Source organism: Panthera onca, chromosome F1 (genome assembly GCF_046562875.1).
Source record: "Panthera onca isolate mPanOnc1 chromosome F1, mPanOnc1 haplotype 2, whole genome shotgun sequence".
Classification (NCBI taxonomy): Eukaryota; Metazoa; Chordata; class Mammalia; order Carnivora; family Felidae; genus Panthera; species Panthera onca.
The window spans coordinates 16,305,735-16,327,679 of record NC_138355.1 but is presented as its reverse complement, the minus strand read 5'-3'; the positions used below and the strand labels follow the sequence as shown (position 1 = coordinate 16,327,679).

General features: G+C 41.0%; 1 protein-coding gene across 1 annotated transcript in view; it reads right to left on the bottom strand.

Annotated features, from left to right (window-relative positions):
* Positions 1–6,854: 6,854 nt before the first annotated feature.
* Positions 6,855–21,945, bottom strand: part of MROH9 (maestro heat like repeat family member 9) — an 88,952-nt gene continuing 73,861 nt past the window's right edge. Inside the window, exons 16-22 of the mRNA XM_060643486.3 lie at positions 21,658–21,795; positions 18,939–19,115; positions 15,936–16,088; positions 15,718–15,834; positions 15,013–15,115; positions 8,892–8,954; positions 6,855–7,385 (exon numbers count right to left, since the gene is read on the bottom strand). Coding sequence (XP_060499469.1) covers positions 7,099–7,385; positions 8,892–8,954; positions 15,013–15,115; positions 15,718–15,834; positions 15,936–16,088; positions 18,939–19,115; positions 21,658–21,795 — 1,038 coding nt within the window. The 3' untranslated portion in view covers positions 6,855–7,098. The remainder of the gene's footprint in view (positions 7,386–8,891; positions 8,955–15,012; positions 15,116–15,717; positions 15,835–15,935; positions 16,089–18,938; positions 19,116–21,657; positions 21,796–21,945) is intronic.

The following is a 21,945-nucleotide window of genomic DNA, read 5'->3' as shown; positions in this document are numbered from 1 at the left end:
GTGGGGCTCGAACCCGTGGACCACGAGATCATGACCTGAGCCAAAGTCGGATGCTTAACCGACTGAGCCACCCAGGCGCCCCTGAATGCAGCAGTTAAAATCTGCTATCATAGATACTGTGACTCTGGTGGGGAGCACAGAGGGACACCGCCGCTAGTCTTAGGAAGCCAAGGAAAGGCACCAGGAGGGGGTGAAGAATTAGCCAAATCCCCAAATCAAGTGGGAATTAATGAAGTAAAAACACGATTCAGATGAAGCAGGCTGAAATCATTTGACCTTTCCGAGCCTCAGTTGTTAACGTCTGTAAAGTGAGAGCCATATTAGAGTTCTTGTGATAAGTGAAACATAAAAACACTATGTTTAAAATTCCTGGGGGCAGTACCTTGAAATTCATAGCCTTGTGATAAATGGGAGCCCTTGATTCTATTATTTTAAAGGGAAAGAGGAAGAAGAGGGTTGTAAGGGCAGGAACAATAATAAAATTAATAATAACAATGGTAGTAATGTTTATGAATGATTAAATATTAGACAGTGTACTTAAGTGGTCTTTGCGTACTATCTTAGGACAAGTTAGATGAGTGTCATCACACTTTAAGAGTTGGGTACAGTCCGGGGCACCTGGGTGGCTCAGTTGGTTGGGCGTCCCACTTCAGCTCAGGTCATGATCTCAAGGTCCACGAGTCTGAGCCCCGCGTCAGGCTCGGGGCTGACGGCTCAGAGCCTGGAGCCTGTTTCGGATTCTGTGTCTCCCTCTCTCTCTGCCCCTCCCCCGTTCCTGCTCTGTCTCTCTCTGTCTCAAAAATAAATAAACGTTAAAAAAAAAGAGCTGGGTACAATCCGTATCCCCATTTTACGGAGGAGGAAGCTGAGACACAAAAGTGTCAGCGATCCTGCCCGCACCCACGCAGAGCTAGCACACGGTGGGATCCAGGCCAACAGATTCTAAAGTTTTGGCTCCCAATCGCTGTGTGGGGACAGCTGCATGTGGTCCCTTAAGACAGCAGCATAGATAATAGGAGGAGGTCGGGACATCACGAGGCTAGAGAAGGTAAGCAGGGCCAGGAGAGGGAAGGTTTGCCAAACTCAGGAGTTAGAATTGCACGCTGAGAACAACGACTCACTGAAGACTTCTCAGGAGAATGACGTGCCTGGGTTTTCTCTGGGGGGTCCGACAAAAGGAGCAAGGCTTCGAGTGGTGACCCCCAAATCAGTGAGAGGCCAACGGACAGCGCACGATCCAGGGAGGGAGTTCGGCTGCGAAAGATCACCCAGCTATACGCTCTCTTAGTCCCTGCAGCCTGAATAGCTGAGGATGGGGGGAGGGGTGTGAACAGAGGGAAGGTGCATGGAGAGAACGTCTCTCCCAGCTGAGAGGCTTCCAGGAATAACCACCACTCTCAGGGATCCAAATAAGGGGGAAAACCTGCACTAGGGATTTGGCCTTTACTGACCCAACGCCTTATGTTAACACAATCCGTTCTAGGGCGTTCATCTATGATTACACCGTGAAAGCTTCATAATAATCCTGTCTCCTGGGGACTATTAACTCCGTTTCACAGCCAGAGAACCTGAAATGAAGTGCATTACCGAAGGCTTCGAGCTAGTAAGCGGAGAGCGCAAGACTCAACCCCACGACTCCTCAATGCGAGTCTAGGTTCTTCTATTATTATTCTGAGAGGGAGACCTTGGAGTAGTGGTTCACTTTGAACGCCGCCAGGTTTTAAGACCACCACAATACTTCCTTGCCCAAAACACTCCGTTCTTTATCAGACGTGCCTTCCTGTCTGCCCGCATGATCTTTGCCTCCACCTCAACAGCATGTGCGTAATTTGCCTTCTATTAGCTCGACATCGATGTCTATTTAGATATTGCAAAGAAAGCAAAATCTGCTGGAAAGTAAGCAAATTGATATAAGTGTAGTAAACATCTAATTTTTACTTCGTCAGTGTTTAGAATCCTGACTATCCTAGTCCATACAGGAGCTCTACTTAGAATTTAGGTACTTTTTCTTTTTACAGGGAAATAGACTCTCTTTTCCTGCTGCTCACCGCACTGTAGAAGAACTGACTGGCAATATCTTATTAGAATCGTGTATCTGGAAATGCTTAATTTATATCCTTATTCCCCAGGACAGTGCCTTGCTTACACTAGACACTTAACAAATGTTTGTTTGTAAATGATTGGTTCCTGTCTAATTGGTTCCTACGGTGCAATAAATCATAGATACATTTTATAAGGTTTTTCTTCACATGTCAGACACAGTGCTGGATGCTGGGGATACACAAATGTCTAAATCCAGTTTCCAGGATGAACTGATAACATTGATTTATAGTATTGTTTTCCCTCTAGATCACCTGGATTCTTTTTTTTTTTTTTTAATGTTTATTTTGAAAGAGAGAGAGAAAGAAAGCAGGGAAGGGGCAGAGAGAGAGAGAGAGAGAGAGAATCCCAAGCACAGAGCCTGGTGTGAGGTTCGATCTCATGAGGCATGAGATCACGACCTGAGCCCAAATCAAGAGTCAGACGCTTAACCAACTGGGCCATCCAGGCACCCCATCCAGCTGTAATCTTAAAAAACATTGATGCCCAGGCCTCAGACTGGAAGATTCTGATGTAAATGGTCTAGATTAAAGTCAGCTTGCTGTTATTTAAAAAACAAACGAACATGGGGCGCCTGGGTGGCTCAGTCGGTTAAGCGTCTGTCTTCGGCTCAGGTCATGATCTCGCGGTTTGTGAGTTCGAGCCCCACTCTATGCTGACAGCTCAGAGCCTGGAGCCTGCTTCGAATTCTGTGTCTCCCTCTCTCTCTGCCCCTCCCCTGCTCATACTCTGTCTCTCTCTGTCTCTCAAAAATAAATAAATGTTAAAAAATTTTTTTTAAAAACAAAAAACTGTCCAAGTGATTCCAGTACATATAACGAGGTTTTATAGCCAGTGGGAAAAATCGATCCCTAAAAGGCAAATACAATGTTGTAGTGATTGAGATCCCTGGGTCTGGAGTCCCTGAGGCTAAATATCCTATCTTCCTCTCCCTAAGATGGTGACGATTTACACGACCTTTCTGAGACTTGGATTCCTAAAGGGTAAAATGGAAACAGTAATAAGAGTCAACTGCTGAGATATTTGGAAGAACAAATTTGGATCATGCAATAGAGCACCTTGTACAGTGTCTGGCATATAGTTGCCACTCAGTTTTATCAATTTCTGTCGCTATTTTGTTCGAAGGAAGTGGGCAGAATGTGCAACAGGAACATACTGAGAGTTAGAGAGGGTATCTCAGTGGGAGGCTATTTCCTTCCCTGAGCGGGTGCCACCATCATTTTGTTGCATAGAAGAGAGGCCAGTGGTCTTTTCTGGAACAGTGACCTCACCGGGGACCACTTACATTCTCTCCAGCTCCATGGACATCAAAGCTAATAGAGTATACGGTAGTGCCTCATCTGCACAATGGGACAAAAATATCCCTTTTCCGGGGTTATTGTGAAAATGAATTAAGATAACCATAAGACAAATGCTGACCACATAGTAGGTATCCAACAAATGGGAGCCCATTCCTTATACCAGGGGCCACAACAATGTATCTAATCAAGCTTTGGCTGAGTCTTCCCATTATTATTATTACCAACACATCTAGCCTCTTAGTATCAGAAAACCTGGTTATGTGTTCATTCGTTCATTCATTCATCGATCCATGTGATAAATATATATTAAATATTATTATGCATAAGGCACTGTGCCAGGCCCCTGGCGGATACAGGGGCGACCAAGCAGACACGGTGCATGACCTTATAGAACTGACGTTTTAGCAATGGGATCAGGGCATAGGCAACTCATTGTGAAATAAATTACTTTTTCCATTAATTTGTTTCGTAATTATCCTAGTTATTACCCTAGTTATTCTAGTAATTGTGGTTAGTGCTACAGAGGCATATAGAGGGTTCTGTGAACATGAATTTTGAGTTGGCCTTTGCAAGATGGGTAGGGGGGCATCTGGGTGGCTCAGTGGATTAAGCGTCCAGCTTTGGCTCAGGTCATGATCTCATGGTTCGTGAGTTGGAGCCCTGCTTTGGGCTCTCTGCTGTCACTGCAGAGCCCGATTCAGATCCTCTGTCTCCCTCTCTTTCTGCCCTTCCTCTTCTCTCTCTCTCCCTCAAAAATAAATAAACATTAAAAGAAAGAAAGAAAGAAAGATGGGTACTAACTGGCTGGGTGATGTTGTGTTTCAGGCACAGGAAGAGCATGAGTGCAGGCCCTAATGCATGGGTCACACAGAGATGAGAAAGCCAGTGGCCCCGGAGAGCAGAGTGTGAGGGGTGAGTATTCCAGGACGGTGGCCACGTTCTGCACAGCACCAAAGGTCACATTCATGATTGCCATGGGGAAGCCTGCAAGAATTATTAAAATTTTTGAAAATGGCAGTAACACAGACATGTGCCAGCAGGGAATGTGCTATTTATTTAGAATCACAATTGGACCTCGGGAAGATAGGACGTTTTGCAAGAAGGCCTTTATGTCTTCAGAGCATATGGAAGTTCAGGGTATCCAGGCTAGAGTTGAAACCTGTGGAGAGCCAACTGTTTTACAACAAAGTGAAAAGAGCTCATGGTTCCTGGGAAGTCAAGGAATTCGGGGCGGTGGGCGGCGGGGTGGGGAGAAGAGATGGGAGGGAGAAAGTGGAGAGAGAGCCGGGAGATGATGAAGAGGCTGTAGTGTCAGTTGGGTGTGAGGATGGGGTGGCCTAATGGACTTTGAAGAGCATGTCTAATGTATAAATAGCACAGAATATCAGATCTTTTACAGAAACCTCGACATTTGCGTAAGGTCCATTATACTCATTGCTGTCTGTGTGCGTGTGCGCGTGTGTGTGTGTGTGTGTGTGTGTGTGTTTGAGTGGGGAGAGTTAGAGTTTACTTTGGTTTGCTTTGTTTCGTAGAAATCTAGGTATCTTAGTTTCCTATTTCTGCTCTACCAAATTTAGTGGCTTAAAACAGCATCAACTTATTATCTTACAGTTTGGGGGTTCAGATGTCCAAAACGCGTTTCACTGGGAACAAAATCAAGGTGTTGGTCGCATTGTGCTCCCTCTGGAGGCTCGGGGAGGGAATCCATTCCCTTGCCTTTTTAAGCTTCTAGAGTTGCCTTCCTTGGTTTCTGGTCCCTGCCTCCAGCTTCAAAGCAAGGGTGTTGCATCTCCAAAAATCTCTTTCCTCTCTGGCTTCCCGTTTTGTTCTTATAAAGAACATATAATTATATTTGGCCTACCTGGATAATCCAGGCTAATCTCCTCACCTCAAGATCCTTTAATTGATCATGTTTGTAAAGCTCCTTTTGCCACGGAAGGTAAAATATTCGCAGATTCTGGGGATCAGGAATTGGATATCGTTAGGAGGGTTATTATGTAGCCTACCACACCAGGTATTCTGTTCACTTAAAGGTGGGAAAGGAAGTTGCTTTGATTTTGAGAAGTGAGGTCTGGAACATCTGGGTAAGAATGAAGTAATATGGACTAAGGAGTAAATTAAAAGTATCCATTCTTTCATTATGTTTAATATTAACCAACGCTTATTAATATCTGAAAATTCTTACTGAAGCGTGAGGGCAACATGTCCTGTTAGCACTTCATTCATTGCCATGCGTTCACTGAGCATTCATCAGGTGCCAGGCACCGCGGGGCTCTAGAGTACTCCACCAGGCGTAAGATACAGCATTTACCTTTAAGAAACTTGAATGTTGTGGGGCAGGAAGAGAAAAAAAGCAATAATTTCACTATAAGCTGGTAAATGTAATGAGGGCACACAGAGCATTAAGGCAAAACACAGGAGCAACACTCCAAAGGGGCCTGGAAAGTGCATCTCCCATACACGGGTCAGGGTTGAATTAGAGAGGCACGACCAAGGATGTGACTGCAAGCAACCATGGGGGACGTAGTCTCTGCAAGACTGTCGTCTTCACATTGATGCCAAGCTTGAAGTCTCAAGCTCAATGCGGTTGGGAAGGGAAGGGGGGGGATGTAAAGTAGGACAGCAAGGATGGGGTAGAACCCACAGTCTTGGAGCTGCGGTAGTCTCCTATGGCTTCTACCGTCCATGGCTGTCCCACAGGAGAAGCTGGTGTCCTTTGTCAACGGAACTAAACCCACTGGCTCAGAAGTCAGAGAGGTGGAAGGAGGACCCCAGGGCAGATGCAGTGACTGCTACCCCACACCAGTGCGGTGGGCCCACGAAGCGGTGGAAATGTGCGAGCGTTGCGAGTTGACACATTACAAAGACACAACACCTGAACCGTAGGGGTTACCGGTAGTTTCCTGTGGCTGGAGGGGTTGATGCCAGAGAGGGAGCACAGGGTGGGAGGGAGGTACGGTAAGGGGAATGAAAGATGAGCCCAAGCAACCGGTCAGGCAAGACCACTGAGGACTTTCTGATGGGTCAGGATGGCGGGCGGGACACCAGATCCTGAGGGCAATGGTCACCACTAACTAGGACGGGTTATCCTATTTTCATTTCAAAAAGTTTAAAGTGATGGGCACAGCATCATCTTCCCCTCAGGCCTCAGCTCTCCCCATTCTTTCCTTGCCCACCTGTGTCCTTAACAAAGTCTCTAGCTCTCCCCCAACACTCTTCTTGCCTCAGTGTCTCCAACAAGAATGCAAGAATACAGGGGCTCCCCTTGGTCTTGCAGTGCAAGTTCCGTTCCTTCCTTTTTGAAACTGCCCTGGGCAGCATTTGCCCAAGCAGGATGGAAACAGCCATGCTGTGACTCTCCTGAGAACAGAAACCCTGTTTATATCATCCAGATGTCCCCACCGCCTAGCATCGTGCCTGGTACTTGGAAGGTGTTCAGTAGACGCAGGTTGATTTGATCAAAATCAAGAGCTTCTCATCAAATGCTTTGCTTATATGATTTTTCAATTTTATTAGCGGATTTGATGAGGTGAACTCTCTGCTCAGCATCAAACATAAAGAAGCAAGGGATTTCTTTATTTGAATAGAGAGTTAAGAAGCGACAGGAAAAGCTTCCAGCATCCTTCAGAAAAGCACGTACCTATAGACTCAAGTTATCAGGTGGGAAAGGAAAATCATTCCTCTTCTGGGAAGTTCTTCAAGTCTCATTCTTTACAAACATGTATACATAATTCTCATCAGTAAGTCCTTCCTTGTCACCATTGGTTTCCTTAACCTTCATAGGACTGCTGGCCAGGTTGTTGGGCCAGTTATAATTGTAAAGAGGCTTCAATTTTTTTATATAGATGAAGTGAAATAATCTTCGGAAGGTTTGTTTAACATGTGAGGACGTCAGTCTATGGGCTATTTCCTTAAAAATTTTGTGGGTGATTTCTGCCAACTGCCTGATGATGGGATCTTCATCCCAAAGCACTCTGTCAATAGCTGTTAAGAGCAGAAGAACCTTTAGTTCAAGACATCTCTTTCGTGGTCGAGAAGCTCTAACCCTGAACAAACACCATGTCTCACAGAGTCTCTCCTTCTCTCCTCTCCACCCTTAAATTTCACTATTTTGGCTAGAAGCAGCCAGGAGGTTTTATCTGCTATCCCCACCAGACCTCATTAAAAGAAAAATAGGAATTCTCACTAAACATTGACTGAGTGCCTGTCATGTGCTAAGCATTCTGCTACATGGCATAAATATATATTCATCAAGAGGCTCAGTAGTACTCATAATAATGAGAAAAGTTGGAATCTGTCTAAACATTCATCAACAGAGAACCACGTAAAAATCCGCCATATCATAAAATGAAATGGCACACACATATTACTACGATGATGCAAACCCCTGTTTCTTGGCATGAATATATGAATATTGGCATGAATATATGAGGAAATGAGAAAGTTACACAACTTTTTGATAATTCAAAAAATAAATATATAATAGCTTATATTCTTTAAAAATATCTGAGATAATACATATACCAAAAGGCTAATGTCATTATATCCAGACACCAGGCTTGTGGGAGTTATTTTCTTCTTAACAAGAAGAAATGGGGGGGGGGGGAGGGGAGGACAGATGTGGAAAAGGGAGGAGAAGGAGCAGGAAGAGAAGGAGGAGAGAAAGAAGATTCTGAGGACACGGAGGCAGAATTACAGGGCTTAGCATTTGCAGGTTGTCCACAGATAGGTGTTGAAGAAATAAGTGAATGGGGGGAATGAAGGAATAAAAAAGGAAGATCATAATGTGTCGATGTCGGTTCATCAGTTGTAACAAACATCTGGAGTGGGGGAGACGTTGATGGTGGGGGAGGCTGTGCAACATTGTGAGGGCAGGAGGTATATAGGAAATCTCTGTACCTTCCTGTCAATTTTGCTGTAAATCTAAAACTGCTTTAAAAAATAAAGTCTATTACACACACACACACACACACACACACACACACACACACGGAAGGGAGGGAAGTTGCCACCCTATTTTCTATCCCACCTGTTTGTAAATCTGATCCTGATGAGGACATAGAGGGTAAGAGAGAGATGCCAAAGTTTGGACGTCTTGAGAGCAAACACTGTTCCTTAATTCTCTCCGGTGCAAGTGGAGAAAGGGGAGGGAATGGAAGGGAGGAAAGGGAAGCAGAACAGGGAAAGGAAGAAAAGAAAAGAGAAGAGAAGAGAAGAGAAGAGAAGAGAAGAGAAGAGAAGAGAAGAGAAAAAAAGAAAAGAAAAAGAAAAGAAGAGAAAAGAAAAGAAAAAAGAAAAGAAATAAAAGAAGAGAAAAGAAAAGAAAAAAGATACCCTTTAACCTAGTTTTTCCGTTGATTCCTCCCTACCACCCTTCTCCTGTCCCTGGCACCATTATAGAACACATGTGAATTGAATCACAGAGAGTGAATTCATTTAGACTTATACATAACTCATACATACAGATTTCATTATAACTTCAACACTTACCTTCAAGCATGACTTCAATTTCATCTCTGAGCAGTAAATGGCCACCTGATTTTGCCAAGTACCCTACGCACAAAGTAGTATTAGAGTGACCCCAAAATACATTGTGGAAATGCATCCTCTAATCTAGCTGCCTCCATAGCTTTCCTCAAAGCAAACCATGTCTTAGATTATCCTTGGAACACCTTTTAGTGCTTTCAAATAATTATTATTTAATGATACTTTTTATGGAGATATATTTATGTGTATCAATGTGCATAAATCATATTGGCACAGCTCAGTGCATGATTACTGAGAACATTTCTAGCTCCACTTAGGTCATTAAATAGAAAAACTGCTACCATTCCAGAAGTCTCTGGCATGCCCTTCCCAATCTCCTCCCCCACCCCTTAGACTATTCTTTAGCTCAACTTGTTGTTGAGCATTATTGGGAGATTCATCCAACTTCTTTAATGAAGCAATAGTTCATTCATTTCCACTGCTACATATCAGGAGTTGGCAAATAAAGTTTTCTTGGAACAAAGCCAAGCTCATTGGCTCATATATTTATGTATTATCCATTGCTACTTTTAGCCATTCTGCTTTTATGGCAGAGCTGAGTAGTTTTGACAGAGACCAGACAGTACTCATATTTTAAAATAATTACTATCTGTTCCTTTACAGAAAAAGTTTGCTGAACGCTGTTATATGATACTCCATCTTATGAATGCAGCATTTAAAAAAATCCATTCTGCTGCTGCTGAACAATTTGAGGCTATACGAATAATGATATTATCGTGGGCATCCTTGTACATGAATTTTGGTATGCATTTGTACGCATTAATGTTTGGTATGTAGCTAGCAGAAGACTTATTGGCTAAGGGATATGCTTATCTTGCCCTTTAATCGTTACCGTTAAACAGTTTCCAAAGTGGTTGTATCAATTTTCACTCCCACCCGTAACTATGAACATTTCCACTGCTTTGCCTCCTACCACTTGACACTGTTAGTCTTTTTCCTTTCAGTTATTCTCATGGATTTGGTGGCATCGCACTGTGATTTTCTTTGCTGTTTTGGTCATGATTAATAAGAATTTTATATAGTATTTATTGGCCACTTTTATATTTCTTTTGTAAAATGCCTGTTCTAACAAGTCCCTTGCCTGTTTTTATATTGAGTTGTCTTTTACTTATATATTTGTAGGCGTTTTTATTCTGGGTACTAATCTTTTTAAATGTTACGTGCCTTACAAATTCTTCTCCTGCTTTGGGGCTAAACTTTTCCATTTTTTTTTTTAATAAACAGAAGTCTTTAATTTTAATGTAGTCCAGTTCACCATCTTTTTATTTATGGTGAGTGAATTTTGGGGTCCTTATAAGAAATCTTTGCTGTCTCAAGGTCATCCTGATATCCTACTACTCAGTATTTACTTCTAGAAGCTTTATTGTGTTACCTCTTACATTTTTGGATTGTAGATCCAACTGTAATTATATTGCATAAAATAGGAGTCAAGATATTTTTTATATCCCTGTGTGATTAACCCAGAACCGTTAAAGCAAACACTGTCCTTTCCCTATTGCTGCGCAGGGTCACTTGTATCATAATTGTGTGTGTGGCGGGGGCGGGGGGGGGGTAGTGTCTTGACTTCATTCGATCACAGTGCCACTGCCACATTACCTTCATGGATACTGTGTCCTGATATCTACCCAGTACTATAAGTTTTCAACGTTGTGGTTCTTCCTTAAATCATCTTGGTTATTCTCAAACCATTACATTTTCATGTAAAACTTAGAATCAGCTTGTCTCATTTCACACGCAGACACACCACACACACACACACACACACACACACACACACACACACACACTCAGAGCCCCTGGCGAGATTTTGTTTGGGATTGCACTGAATTTACAGATCAGTTTGGGGAAGAGTTGAAGTTACCATACTCTCTTGATCCTTTAGTCCACCAACATTATGTATCTAAGTTTCTAAAAATTGTCTCAGGGTTTTCTGGTTTTCTGTGTACCCATCTTGGGCATCTTTCTGTAGTTTTATTTTGAGTTATTTCAGGATTTTTTGGTGCTATTGTATTAGGCATTTTCAAAAATTTGATTTCCCGATGGTTTATTCTTAGTGTATAGAAATCCAACTGATCTTTGTATTTTGATGCTATGTCTAGAAAGCTTGCTAGATTTATGTATTAATTCAAACAATTTTTCTGAATTCCTTCCAGTGTTCTAAATATTTTTAAATATAATTATTTATCTACATATTTTTAAAGTTTTATTTTCCTTTGTCCAAACCTAGATGTGTTATTTCTTGTTATTACCTTATTTCAGTTTTGGAAAATTCTTGGCCTTTACCCTTCAAATATTTTTGTCTCATTCTTCTTCCCCTCTCCTTATGGATGTGTATTTCTCACCTTTTCACCATGTCTCATACTCTTACGCTCTTTTCCTATTTTCTACTCTTATCTCTTCAAACTTTGATCTTGAAGCTGAATATTTTGTTCTGACAGATCTAATTCTCAAAGTCTCTTTTCAGGTCTTTCTAATCTGCTGTTCATTTTACCCACTGAATTATGCATTCCATTTTATTAATCTTTTAAACACATTTATAATTTCTATTTTAAAGCTCATACCTACTTCAAGAATTGTATATCCTGGATTCTATTTCCATTGTTTGGTTTTTTTCTTGCATGAAAAAATTCTTTCTATATGTCTGTTTTTTTAAATTTTATTTTATTAAATGTCAGCTATTTTGTACAGAATTCTATGCCGATAATGGGAATTTTTAGGAATTTCTTGTCTTTTCTCATGGACTTATAAAGAATCTTCGGACAGTGAGAACTCACCCTTCATTTGTGGTGTCATCTCAATTTGGGTTCTGACTGTTTATAGTGGTTTTGCCCTGCAGAAGTATTTACTTTTTTTCATAGTTTATCAATCTTTTCCTCATGGTTCCTAGATTTTGACCTTTACTTTAGAAAGGTCTTGCCCACCCCATGACTATACAATAAATTTTTCCAAACTATTCTACTTTTATTTATCATTATGGTTTCATTTTTAGCATATGAGCCTTTGACTATCTGGAATTTATTTGAAGTAAGTAAGATAGGAATGAAATAATTTTTGAAATTCCAGATGGCTCACCAGGTGTCCCGAAGCTATTTAAGGAAGATTCTATATTCTCATCACTGTTAGTTAAAGCCAATGATTCACTTTAAAACACTGCATGTTTTGATAGTTATTTCTGTACGGTACTTTGTTCTACTTGTTTGTCTATTTATTCCATGTGATTTTAAGTACTGTAGCTGTATTAATATCTGATAGAGCTAGTCCCCCACCCCCACCCCTGGCCCCATCTTTTTTTTTTCTCTTGGTCAGAATTTCCTGGATATTCTTGCATGCTAACTTTCCACATTATTTTTAGAATCAACATGTCAGTTTTGCAAAAAGAAAGCCATACTGATATTCGAATTGGCAGTTCATTCCTTGCATAGATCCATGTAGGAAAGAATTGGCACATTTTATTTTCTTTGTTTTTTTTTTTAAAGTTTATTTATTTATTTTAGAGAGGGGGGAAGGGACAGGGAGAAAGGGAGAGAGCGAATCCCAAGCAGGCTCTGTGGAGCCCGATGTGGGGCTTGGATGCACGACTCTGAGGTCGTGAACTGAGCTGAAATCAAGAGTTGGACGCTCAACGGACTGAGCCACCCGGGCACCCCAGAATTGGCACATTTTAAAATTTATATTCTTTCTTTCCCAAAATTTGGTTTATACCCTTCTATTTTTTCAGATCTTCTTTGTGTCTTTCAGTAATACTTGCAAGGTTTTTTTTTTTTTTTTTTCCATAGAAATATTGCACGCATTGTAGTTTCTTTTTCCATCCCCCTTCCTTCCTTTCGTCCGTCCATACTTCTTTCATTCCTTCCTCCCTCACTCATCTCCCACCCTCCCCCCGGGACTCTTATTTCTTTTTCTTTTCTTCCTTTCCCCCCCTCTTTGCTGCTCTCTCCTTTTCCCTTCCTTCTTCTTTCCTCTCTCTTCTTTTCATTCCATTTAGGATTTTGTAGGCACTATTCTACTTTATTTTAGGGTTGAATACCGAAGTGGAGAAATCTAAGGCCAGATTTACTTATTTTGTAACTTATAGATGACATTTCCCCCCCAAATGCTCAAAGAATTCTTTAACTGTGAAGTTCCGTAACTTTATTAAGAAATGACTTAATGCTGCATTCTGTATAAAATGTTTCTTGAAAAAACATTTGATCAAACCTCAGTTTATTTAATTCTTTTATTTCTTAAATTATACCTTTTTTTAAAGTTTATTTATTTTGAGAGAGACAGAGAGCATGAGCAGGGGAGGGGCAGAGACAGAGGGAGAGAGAGAGAATCCCAAGCAGGCTCTGCACTGTCAAGGCAGAGCTCAAACTTAACCAAACCATGAGATCATGACCTCAGCCGAAACCGAGAGTTGGATGCTTAACCGACTGAGCTACCCAGGAGCCCTTTGGAATGAATGCCTTTTTGCTCTAATCATTTTCTTTTAAAAAATTTTTTTAATTTTTTTAATATTTATTTATTTTTGAGAGAGAGAGACAGAGACAGAGGCAGAATGCGAGTCGGGGAGGGGCAGAGAGAGAGGGAGACACAGAATCCAAAGCAGGCTCCAGACTCTGAGCTGACCGCAGAGAGCCTGACACGGGGCTCAAACTCATCAGCCATGAGAACATAACCTGAGCCGAAGTTGGACGCTTAACTGCCTGAGCCACCCAGGTGCCCCTAATCATTTTTCTTCTTCAGGGATATTTATGCATAGTTGGCATTTCTTTTATCTATCTTCTGGATTGCTCATTGTCCCTTAGCTTTTCAAACTGTTTCTTGCCGGTTTTCATTCCTCTTGCTAGCATTTCTCAACACTGTACCTGTTGTTCCTTCCTTCCTAAGGTTCTCAACAATATATATTTTCTCTTCTGCTGGTTATAGTGTACTAATGGTTATATAGTTTTTTTCTTACGCTTTCCCCTCATTCTTTGAAAGCTGATTTTTCCCGTGCTCCCGTTCTCCTATCATATACTGCCTGTGTGTTGATATTATACCTTAGATCTTTACATAACAAAGTTTTGGGTTCACAGAAATATATATCATGGTTTTTATCCGGTCTGTAGAAACATTTTCTAATTTTTTTTCTGTCCTCTATTTTCCCCATGGAAATACCTCTGTAGAAAAATAATGCCTTTTTCAATTATTTATTTTGGGATCTTGCAATATTAGTTATAGAGGACTGTTGGCAGAAAGTTCCAGGGTAGAATTCAGGATAGGAGCTCTTTCTGGTTTAAAATAAAGTTCTTATGACACAGGATTTTCTGCACGTTTGTGCTGCGTTGCTCCTCTAAGCCCCAGAGAGATCATGAGCTCTAGTGATGAGCCTGGTTTGATTTGTCTTCTACCTTCGCTGACTGACAGACTCCTCTCTACAAGTCCGACTGACATGACTATTTCCTCGGTCCTGGGTGCCCCTGCTACTCCATGATGCTAAATAGGGTCAAGGGAAGATCCCACTACCAAACAGGGAACTCACCTCCTGTCATTCCAAATAAAGGTTTATTAATTTTGATCTTTATGGTAACAAACTAGTGAGGGGGCAAAAAACCCCAGTTTGGTCAGGTTTGTACAAGATCAAAAACTTTAGCTGTCCTCTGTTAGAATCTTCCTGCACCTCCCCTCCCCCCACAACACTTTTGAAAGAACTTTATTGGATTGAGTAGCATTTCCTCATCTGTAATTTGTAGTTACAGTTGTCCTGTTTTATTGAAGATGGTATTTGTATTTTTTATATTCTTCCTGCTCTTTGGGTAGTGATTTTTAGGCAGCGAAGGGGAAGAATTAGCAATGGTTTGCCACCATCTTAAAATCTGAAATTCATCCTGTTGAATACACTTTGTATAATAATACTTACTGTGTTAGCAAATAGAACTCAATTCTCATCACATATCTAACTTTGATTAATAGATACCACCATGGCAGGTGCTGCCCCTCATAAACCAAGAAAATTTGTATTTTTTTAAGAAAGACTTCCAGCTGCTACCCCATTCTGTACCTTGTAAAGCAAATTAAAAAATGAGAATTGAATTTTATTTACCAATTAAAATAACTGATGCTTTCCTCAGATATATTCGGGAGCTTCTCAGGAACCCCAAGGTGTCAGATATCAAATCTGTAATGTAGTTCTCATGAGAAACAAGCTGAAAATAAAATGAGGGGGGGAAAAAAAAAACCTCAGTCATCGGCAAAAGCACGTTTCTTCTAGAGAGGCTTCCAGAAAAAAGAGCTTGGTTGCTTATACCAAATTAGGCCCAATTTAAACCTTGGAGATTTCTATGTATACACTTTACCCTTTTGTTTGTAGATGTTATTCAGTTTATTATATGATTCCTAAGCCCAACTTTGTGTTTCCAACTTTTACGTGGCATTCTTCCAGCCCCGCTTGTCTATTGCTGCAATTCATGCTGGTTTCCAGAGCACCAGCTCATTAAGATGATGACAGAGTAACTCCAGTTTTGTTTCTGGTGATCTGAAATGCTGTTCCTCCCTTTATCACCATCCGGAGCTCAAAGTAGGTGGGTTGGAGAGAGATAATCAGAGGCGATCCATGTTGGGGAAGAAGTGGAAAATTTAATTTTTTTCTGGTCTTAAGCCCTAGCTTGTAACTATTCGTGTCTTATCTTTTCTTCACATTCCTTCTCCAGGGTCCACTCCTGTCCCTGCCACACCTTTCATCACTTTGGGTCTCCTTTCAAGTTATTTCTAGAACTCCTAAGGTAGTAAACATTGTGGGGTTACTTACAAGATTGTTACAGATGTTGAGCACCACCAGCTCAAAATTGTAATATTTGTCTTTGAGCAAATAAGATGTTGACCAGTCTAATTCTGAGGTACAGATTGTTAATGTATGTCTACATGCCTGTGAAGCAGAAAAAGGTCACTGAAGATCTGCTCGTCTGATGTTACCAAAAACACTATGATTCTCTGCAAAACTAGGAAAAACGAGATCACAGGACTTACTTTAACTACACTGATATCTGTGTCCTCCAAAAACAGGATCAGGGGCACCAAGCCTCCGAGAACCACATCATTTAGCATCCACGTGTAATGACTCATGTCCCTGAGTAATTCACCAAAGTGTCGAATGGCCATACTCCGAATGCCTTCATTACTCTACAAATGCACACAGAGAAAGGTCACATCTGAGGATATTACTAAGGCTTTTTTTTTTTTTATAAAATTTTTTTTTAACGTTTATTTATTTTTGAGACAGAGAGAGACAGAGCATGAACGGGGGAGGGGCAGAGAGAGAGGGAGACAGAATCGGAAGCAGGCTCCAGGCTCTGAGCCATCAGCCCAGAGCCCCACGCAGGGCTCGAACTCACGGACCGCGAGGTCGTGACCCGGGCTGAAGTCGGACGCTTAACCAACTGAGCCACCCAGGCGCCCCTAAGGCTTTTTTATTTAAGCAGGGGGAGATACATATCTCACACTTGTGTATATATGTTTAAATATATTTACATGTATATATACTATATGTGTATATATACCATGTAGATATATGTACATACATACATATATATAATTATAATTATCATTTATTTTTAGAAAAGATTCATCTCAGTCTAAGTAGTCAGCTTTTTTCTGATTGGAAAATAAAGATTCGCTTACTCAAATTCAGATGCATTATGAAAATTCCCTGTGAAAAGTGTTTCTTAAATTCAGGAAGACGGTATTTAAGAACGTTCTAAAAATATAAACTGGAATAATCTGTATAACCTGGAAGTAATTTCTATAAAGGTACTTAAAGTAACCATGGTGCATTCAAAGGCTGGAGGCCTTTGCAGATTACTGGTGAATACCAATGGCATAAGAACCAGGTTTCTAAGAGCTTGCTTATGCCAAATAGGAAGGTTTTGGGATTATAAAAAGCTAGGAGAGAAAAACTGCAAGTCAGAGAAGAGGTTAATCTTTAAAAATATCGTTATCACTTCCCAGTTTTTGTTCATGATTTCATTAATTGCTTTTCCTTTCTGTTTTCAGAAATATATTAGATATATTCCCAGCAAAATACAAATGGCTAATGTGGCTTTGTATGTTCCTTCCCGGAGGTAACAAACGTGGATCAAAGCTCAAACCTAAAGCAATGGTCAAGTCATGTCCTTGGGGCTAGGAAGCTGATGTAAACAAGCAAAGCAGGTAGCAGGGAGAGGAGGGGGGCTTGAAGCAGAGGGCTCTGGCCTCTCTCAGAGAGGGCACCTAGCTCCTGCAGACCGTTGCCAAATGGGTTTGTGGGCTCCAGTATTCTCAAATCTTCTGGTATTTCATTTACAATTCAGATTTCTGGGAGAAATCTCCCAGTTTAAAAATAATGGACTCAGACAACAGTCTAAATGTAACACAAATGACATAAAATGACAGCCAAATGTAACACGCCCACAAAGTGCATTCATCTGTGGGTTACCTGTTGTATCCTTAGTCTATAGGAAGATATGCTAACCATTGAAAGCCTATCTGGACCAGTGGAAAGAGCTTTTAGTGCCCCACACCTGATGAAATCCTGTTTTTATTCCCCATAGATTAAGCTTGAGCAAATTATTCTTTTCTTTTAAAATGGAGACACATAGTGGGGCGCCTGGGTGGCTCAGTTGGTTAAGCGGCCGACTTCGGCTCAGGTCATGATCTCGCGGTCCGTGAGTTCGAGCCTCGCGTCGGGCTCTGTGCTGACCGCTCAGAGCCTGGAGCCTGTTTCGGATTCTGTGTCTCCCTCTCTCTGACCCTCCCCCGTTCATGCTCTGTCTCTTTCTGTCTCAAAAATAAATAAACATAAAAAAAAAATTAAAAAAAAATGGAGACACATAGTGTCATTGTTTCATTGATATCCAGTAGTTTTCAAATACTCTATGTCCAAGGGATGACTTAGGGTAAATCGATATTTGGTACTTTCCTCTCTGATTTTGCCTCTTTTCATTTGGTTTGGTTTGATTATTTATTTATTTAGTTTAGTTTAGTTTAGTTTTTTTTTCCCCCAAATAATAAATAATTTATTACATGGACATTCCCACTACTTATTAGCCGTGTGAACTTGGCCAAATATTCATTTCTCTTTGCTTTATTTTCCTTACATGTAAACTGGATAATAGTAATAGAGCTGTTTAGAGAATTATATGAGGTAGTCCATGTAAATCCCTTAGAATAGTGATTGGTACTTAGTAAATGCTCAATAAATCCATTTACCATTATTATTACTATGTCTTTATGAAAATAATTTTTGCCACTAAATTTATTCTTTTTTTATAATTTAATAATCTGTGCCCTTCTTCAATGAAACCTGAATAATTAAGAGCCTATAAATTTTGGCAAAATAATTTTCTACGAAATAATTCTCTGGTTCACAAACAACTCATAGAAGTGTTTAAAAATAAATAGATTCTCCATGGCATATCAAAGTGTTGTTGCTTATTAAAATATCTTGCTTTCACCCAACTTTTCTAGAACACATTTACTATACAAAATGAGAATTTTCAAAATGCACAACTTTTTGATGAAAGACCTTTTACTTAGAGTTTTGTATGATAATAACTAACACATTTGGGGCATTGTACCCGTCATCTCTAATGCCCATAATACACGTGCCACTCTCTCTATTTTATAGGTGGAGAGGCTAGAACATTAAGAGACTAAATCACCTGCTCAAGATTTCACAGCTCATAAGAGGCAGAACAGGGATTTGAACCCAGGGAATCCAGACCCAGGGTTAGCCGAGATACAGCTACTGAGCTACAATTCCTCTTTCATGCAAAGACAGAGGCTATTTTTTGCTTCTCTTTTCTTATGGGCCGACTTTTCTAGGTTCTCACGGGTTAGTTTTATATGTATATAACTATATATAGAGAGATTGTACTTCTTTGACTCATATTGTTATCTCTGGAAAAGATGGTGCTTCTGCACAAAATGACTGTCTTCTGGGCCTTCAGCTTATCTATAAAACCGAATGATGTCACGTATGTAACTGTAACTCACGTGATCCATCAGAGGGCAGTAGCTGGAAGCAATCCTAATACACAAAGAAGAGTAGGTCACCTTGTCCAGTTTGCCTAAGAGTCTTCGAAGGGTGAGTAAGGCCCGAATTATAACAGTCTTTTCTTTTGAGAGGAAGGCATCCAAGATGGATATTAATAAGCTGCAGACATTTTCTATCTATAGATACAAGAGGAAAATGGTTGGATTTTGGAGCTAGAAGGAGACTTGAGATAGCATTTGGTACCAAACACACCAGAGTTTGGGCAGCATGCAGGGGTGTGGGGGGGTTGCCCCCAGACGGTCAACTGTCACATTGTCAAAAATTTTGTAAGCTGATTGTTAAAACAGACTCTCAACTCTAGACAACAAACTGATGGCTGCCAGAGGGGAGGGGGGTGGGCAGAGGGTGAAATAGGTGAAGGGGATCAAGAGTACACTTATCACAATGAACACCCCATGGGTGATGTATAGAGTTGTTGAATCACTCTATTGCACACCTGAAACTAATATAACACGGCATGTTAACTACACTGGAATCAAAATTTAAAAAGTCACTCTTAAAAACCAAGTTTGGTAAATCTGTAAAGAAATAAAACAAAGGTAATAAATACTCAAAACTTATCACTTCCCATTTCTTTGCCTCCAGTTTACTCTTATATGCCATTGAGGGCATATGATACATGTATCCTATCTGTATGGTAGGAATATTAAATTGTGATGTGCTACTGTGTATCTCTCCCCAGTTCTTTGTTTAATGACGCCCCTTTGACAGCTTGAAATTAGCCGCATTGAGAGTACCTACACCAGAGAAATTGGTGTTATTTCCAGAGAGGTGACCGTTAAGCATTCACCAGCACATCACGAACAGTGTGACCTCTAAACCGGGTGCCAGTGACTTGTGTGGACATGAGAGCCACCGAGCTGCTGAGCCAAGGCCTGGGAGTCAGAGACAGCAGATTATAAAGCAAGGAAAAAGGCAAAAAGGAGACACCTTCTCTTCTCAAAGAAGAGAAACAAAGGCTGGGAAGAAAAGAAGCAAAAGAAACAGAGACCATTTACCAAAAAAAAAATAGCCAGAGGCCTTGCATCTGGCTAGAAAGTTGTCTTTACCAATAGATAGTATGTGATCTCAACCCAGCTCCCTCTCCACTGTTTCTCTCTTTCTCTCCTAGCTAACCTTGACATAGAATCTTCCTTTCAGTTGTTAATAACATTGGGAAGAGTGCCAGACAAGGCGATAAATAGCTCTGATTACTAATAGCATATACACTGACATGTGTGATTTATCTAAAGCAAATAGACCATGGCTCATGTCTCTCTAAGTGCAAAAATGGGTGCCCACTGACCGGCTTTGAGCATTCAGAGACCATGCTTCATAGATAAACAAGGATTTATTATTAAATTTATTATTCAATCAACAATGGGTTATGGAATCAGCATAATGCCATTATGCGAGATACTTTGGGATGGGTGAAGTAGGTGATGGGGATGAAGGAGTGCACTTGTGATGAGCACTGGGTATTGCATGTAACTGCCACTAAATTGTACATATGAAACTAATATTACACCGTATGTTAACTAACTGGAATTCAAAAAACAACTAAGGAAAAAGGAATTTATAAGAGAATTACAAAACGTAAGGGTATGCTTAGATTCAATCTTCCTGGAAAGCAAGAAGTGTTCACGTGATTCAGTAGGAAACAGCGTAAGACAGTGATTCTCAAGTTTAAACTGTGTTAGAATCACTTGGAAGACTTACAAAAACACGGGTTGGTGGCCCCCCCACCCCGCCCCCACCCCTGGATTCCTGATTCCCCCACCCCCACCCCAGGATTCCTGATTCCACAGGCCTGGGGTGGGGCCTGACAATTTGCATTTCTAACAAATTTTCTGGGAGATGCTGACACGGCTGGCCCAAGCATCATACATAGAGGATTTTTTTTTTAAGTTTATTTATTTATTTTGAGACAGAGCAAGAGAGTCGGGGAGGGGCAGAGAGCGAGGGAGAGAGAGAATCCCGGGCAGGCTGTCCACTGTCCGCACAGAGCCTGACTCGGGGCTCGAACCCACAAACCGTGTGAGATTATGAGAGTCAGACGCTTAACTGACTGAACCACCCAGGTGCCCCATAGAGAATTTTTGATATGAAGTATTGTATAAGCGACTGCTGACAGTTGCTGTGGCTCTGAGAAGAACAAGGCTGCCAGGTCAGAATATTCCGCGGAATTTGACTTGAGCTGAAAAAGGAGACAAATGTGAATATGTGTGGGTGAAGGAGGAACGTGTTGTGAGGTGTGGAAGAAAAACCTTGAGCGAGGGCCCCAAGATCGGAATTAATGTGTCAGCACCTGTGTGTATTGAAGGGGAAATTAACTTAACGTGTGCGTGGTTTCGACTGAAAGAAAGGAGTTTGTGTAGGACGATGCTGCTCGATTCCGAGGGCAATAAATGATTTTGTGGGGAAAATGTACACAAGGTCATTACGCTCCTGAATTTACTTACACCACCAGTTCTACTCAACCCAATTTTCTTGCCGATAAAACATCAGGCTTTGATACTGGTTTAGCTGTTAGAAACTGAGAAATATCAATGTTTTATCAGTAAAGATATTGAGCAATATCAAATCTCAGGTTAACTTTGATGGTGATGGCATTCACAAACCACACCCACCCCCCTCCCCCCCCCCCCCCCCCCCCCACACACACACATTCGCGCGTACCTCATTGATAACTGGCGCCATGTTGGCAATTTTCTGGAGGCTCAGTTTGCTAACTGCAGGATTGGAGTCATTGACCCAGTTTCTGAAGAGAACCAAAAATTCTTCTGGGAATGGGTCCTTGAAGAAGTTATTCAGAAGCTGCAAGAAAACAGTCAACAAGATCATAAGCAGAATAAAGGCCAATGCACGATTCAGTCATAAAAATCAAGACATTCTCGGTAAAACCATAGCATGAATCTCACTAAAATTCCAAATGCTTATATGTATCGCTACACACATTTCTGTGTT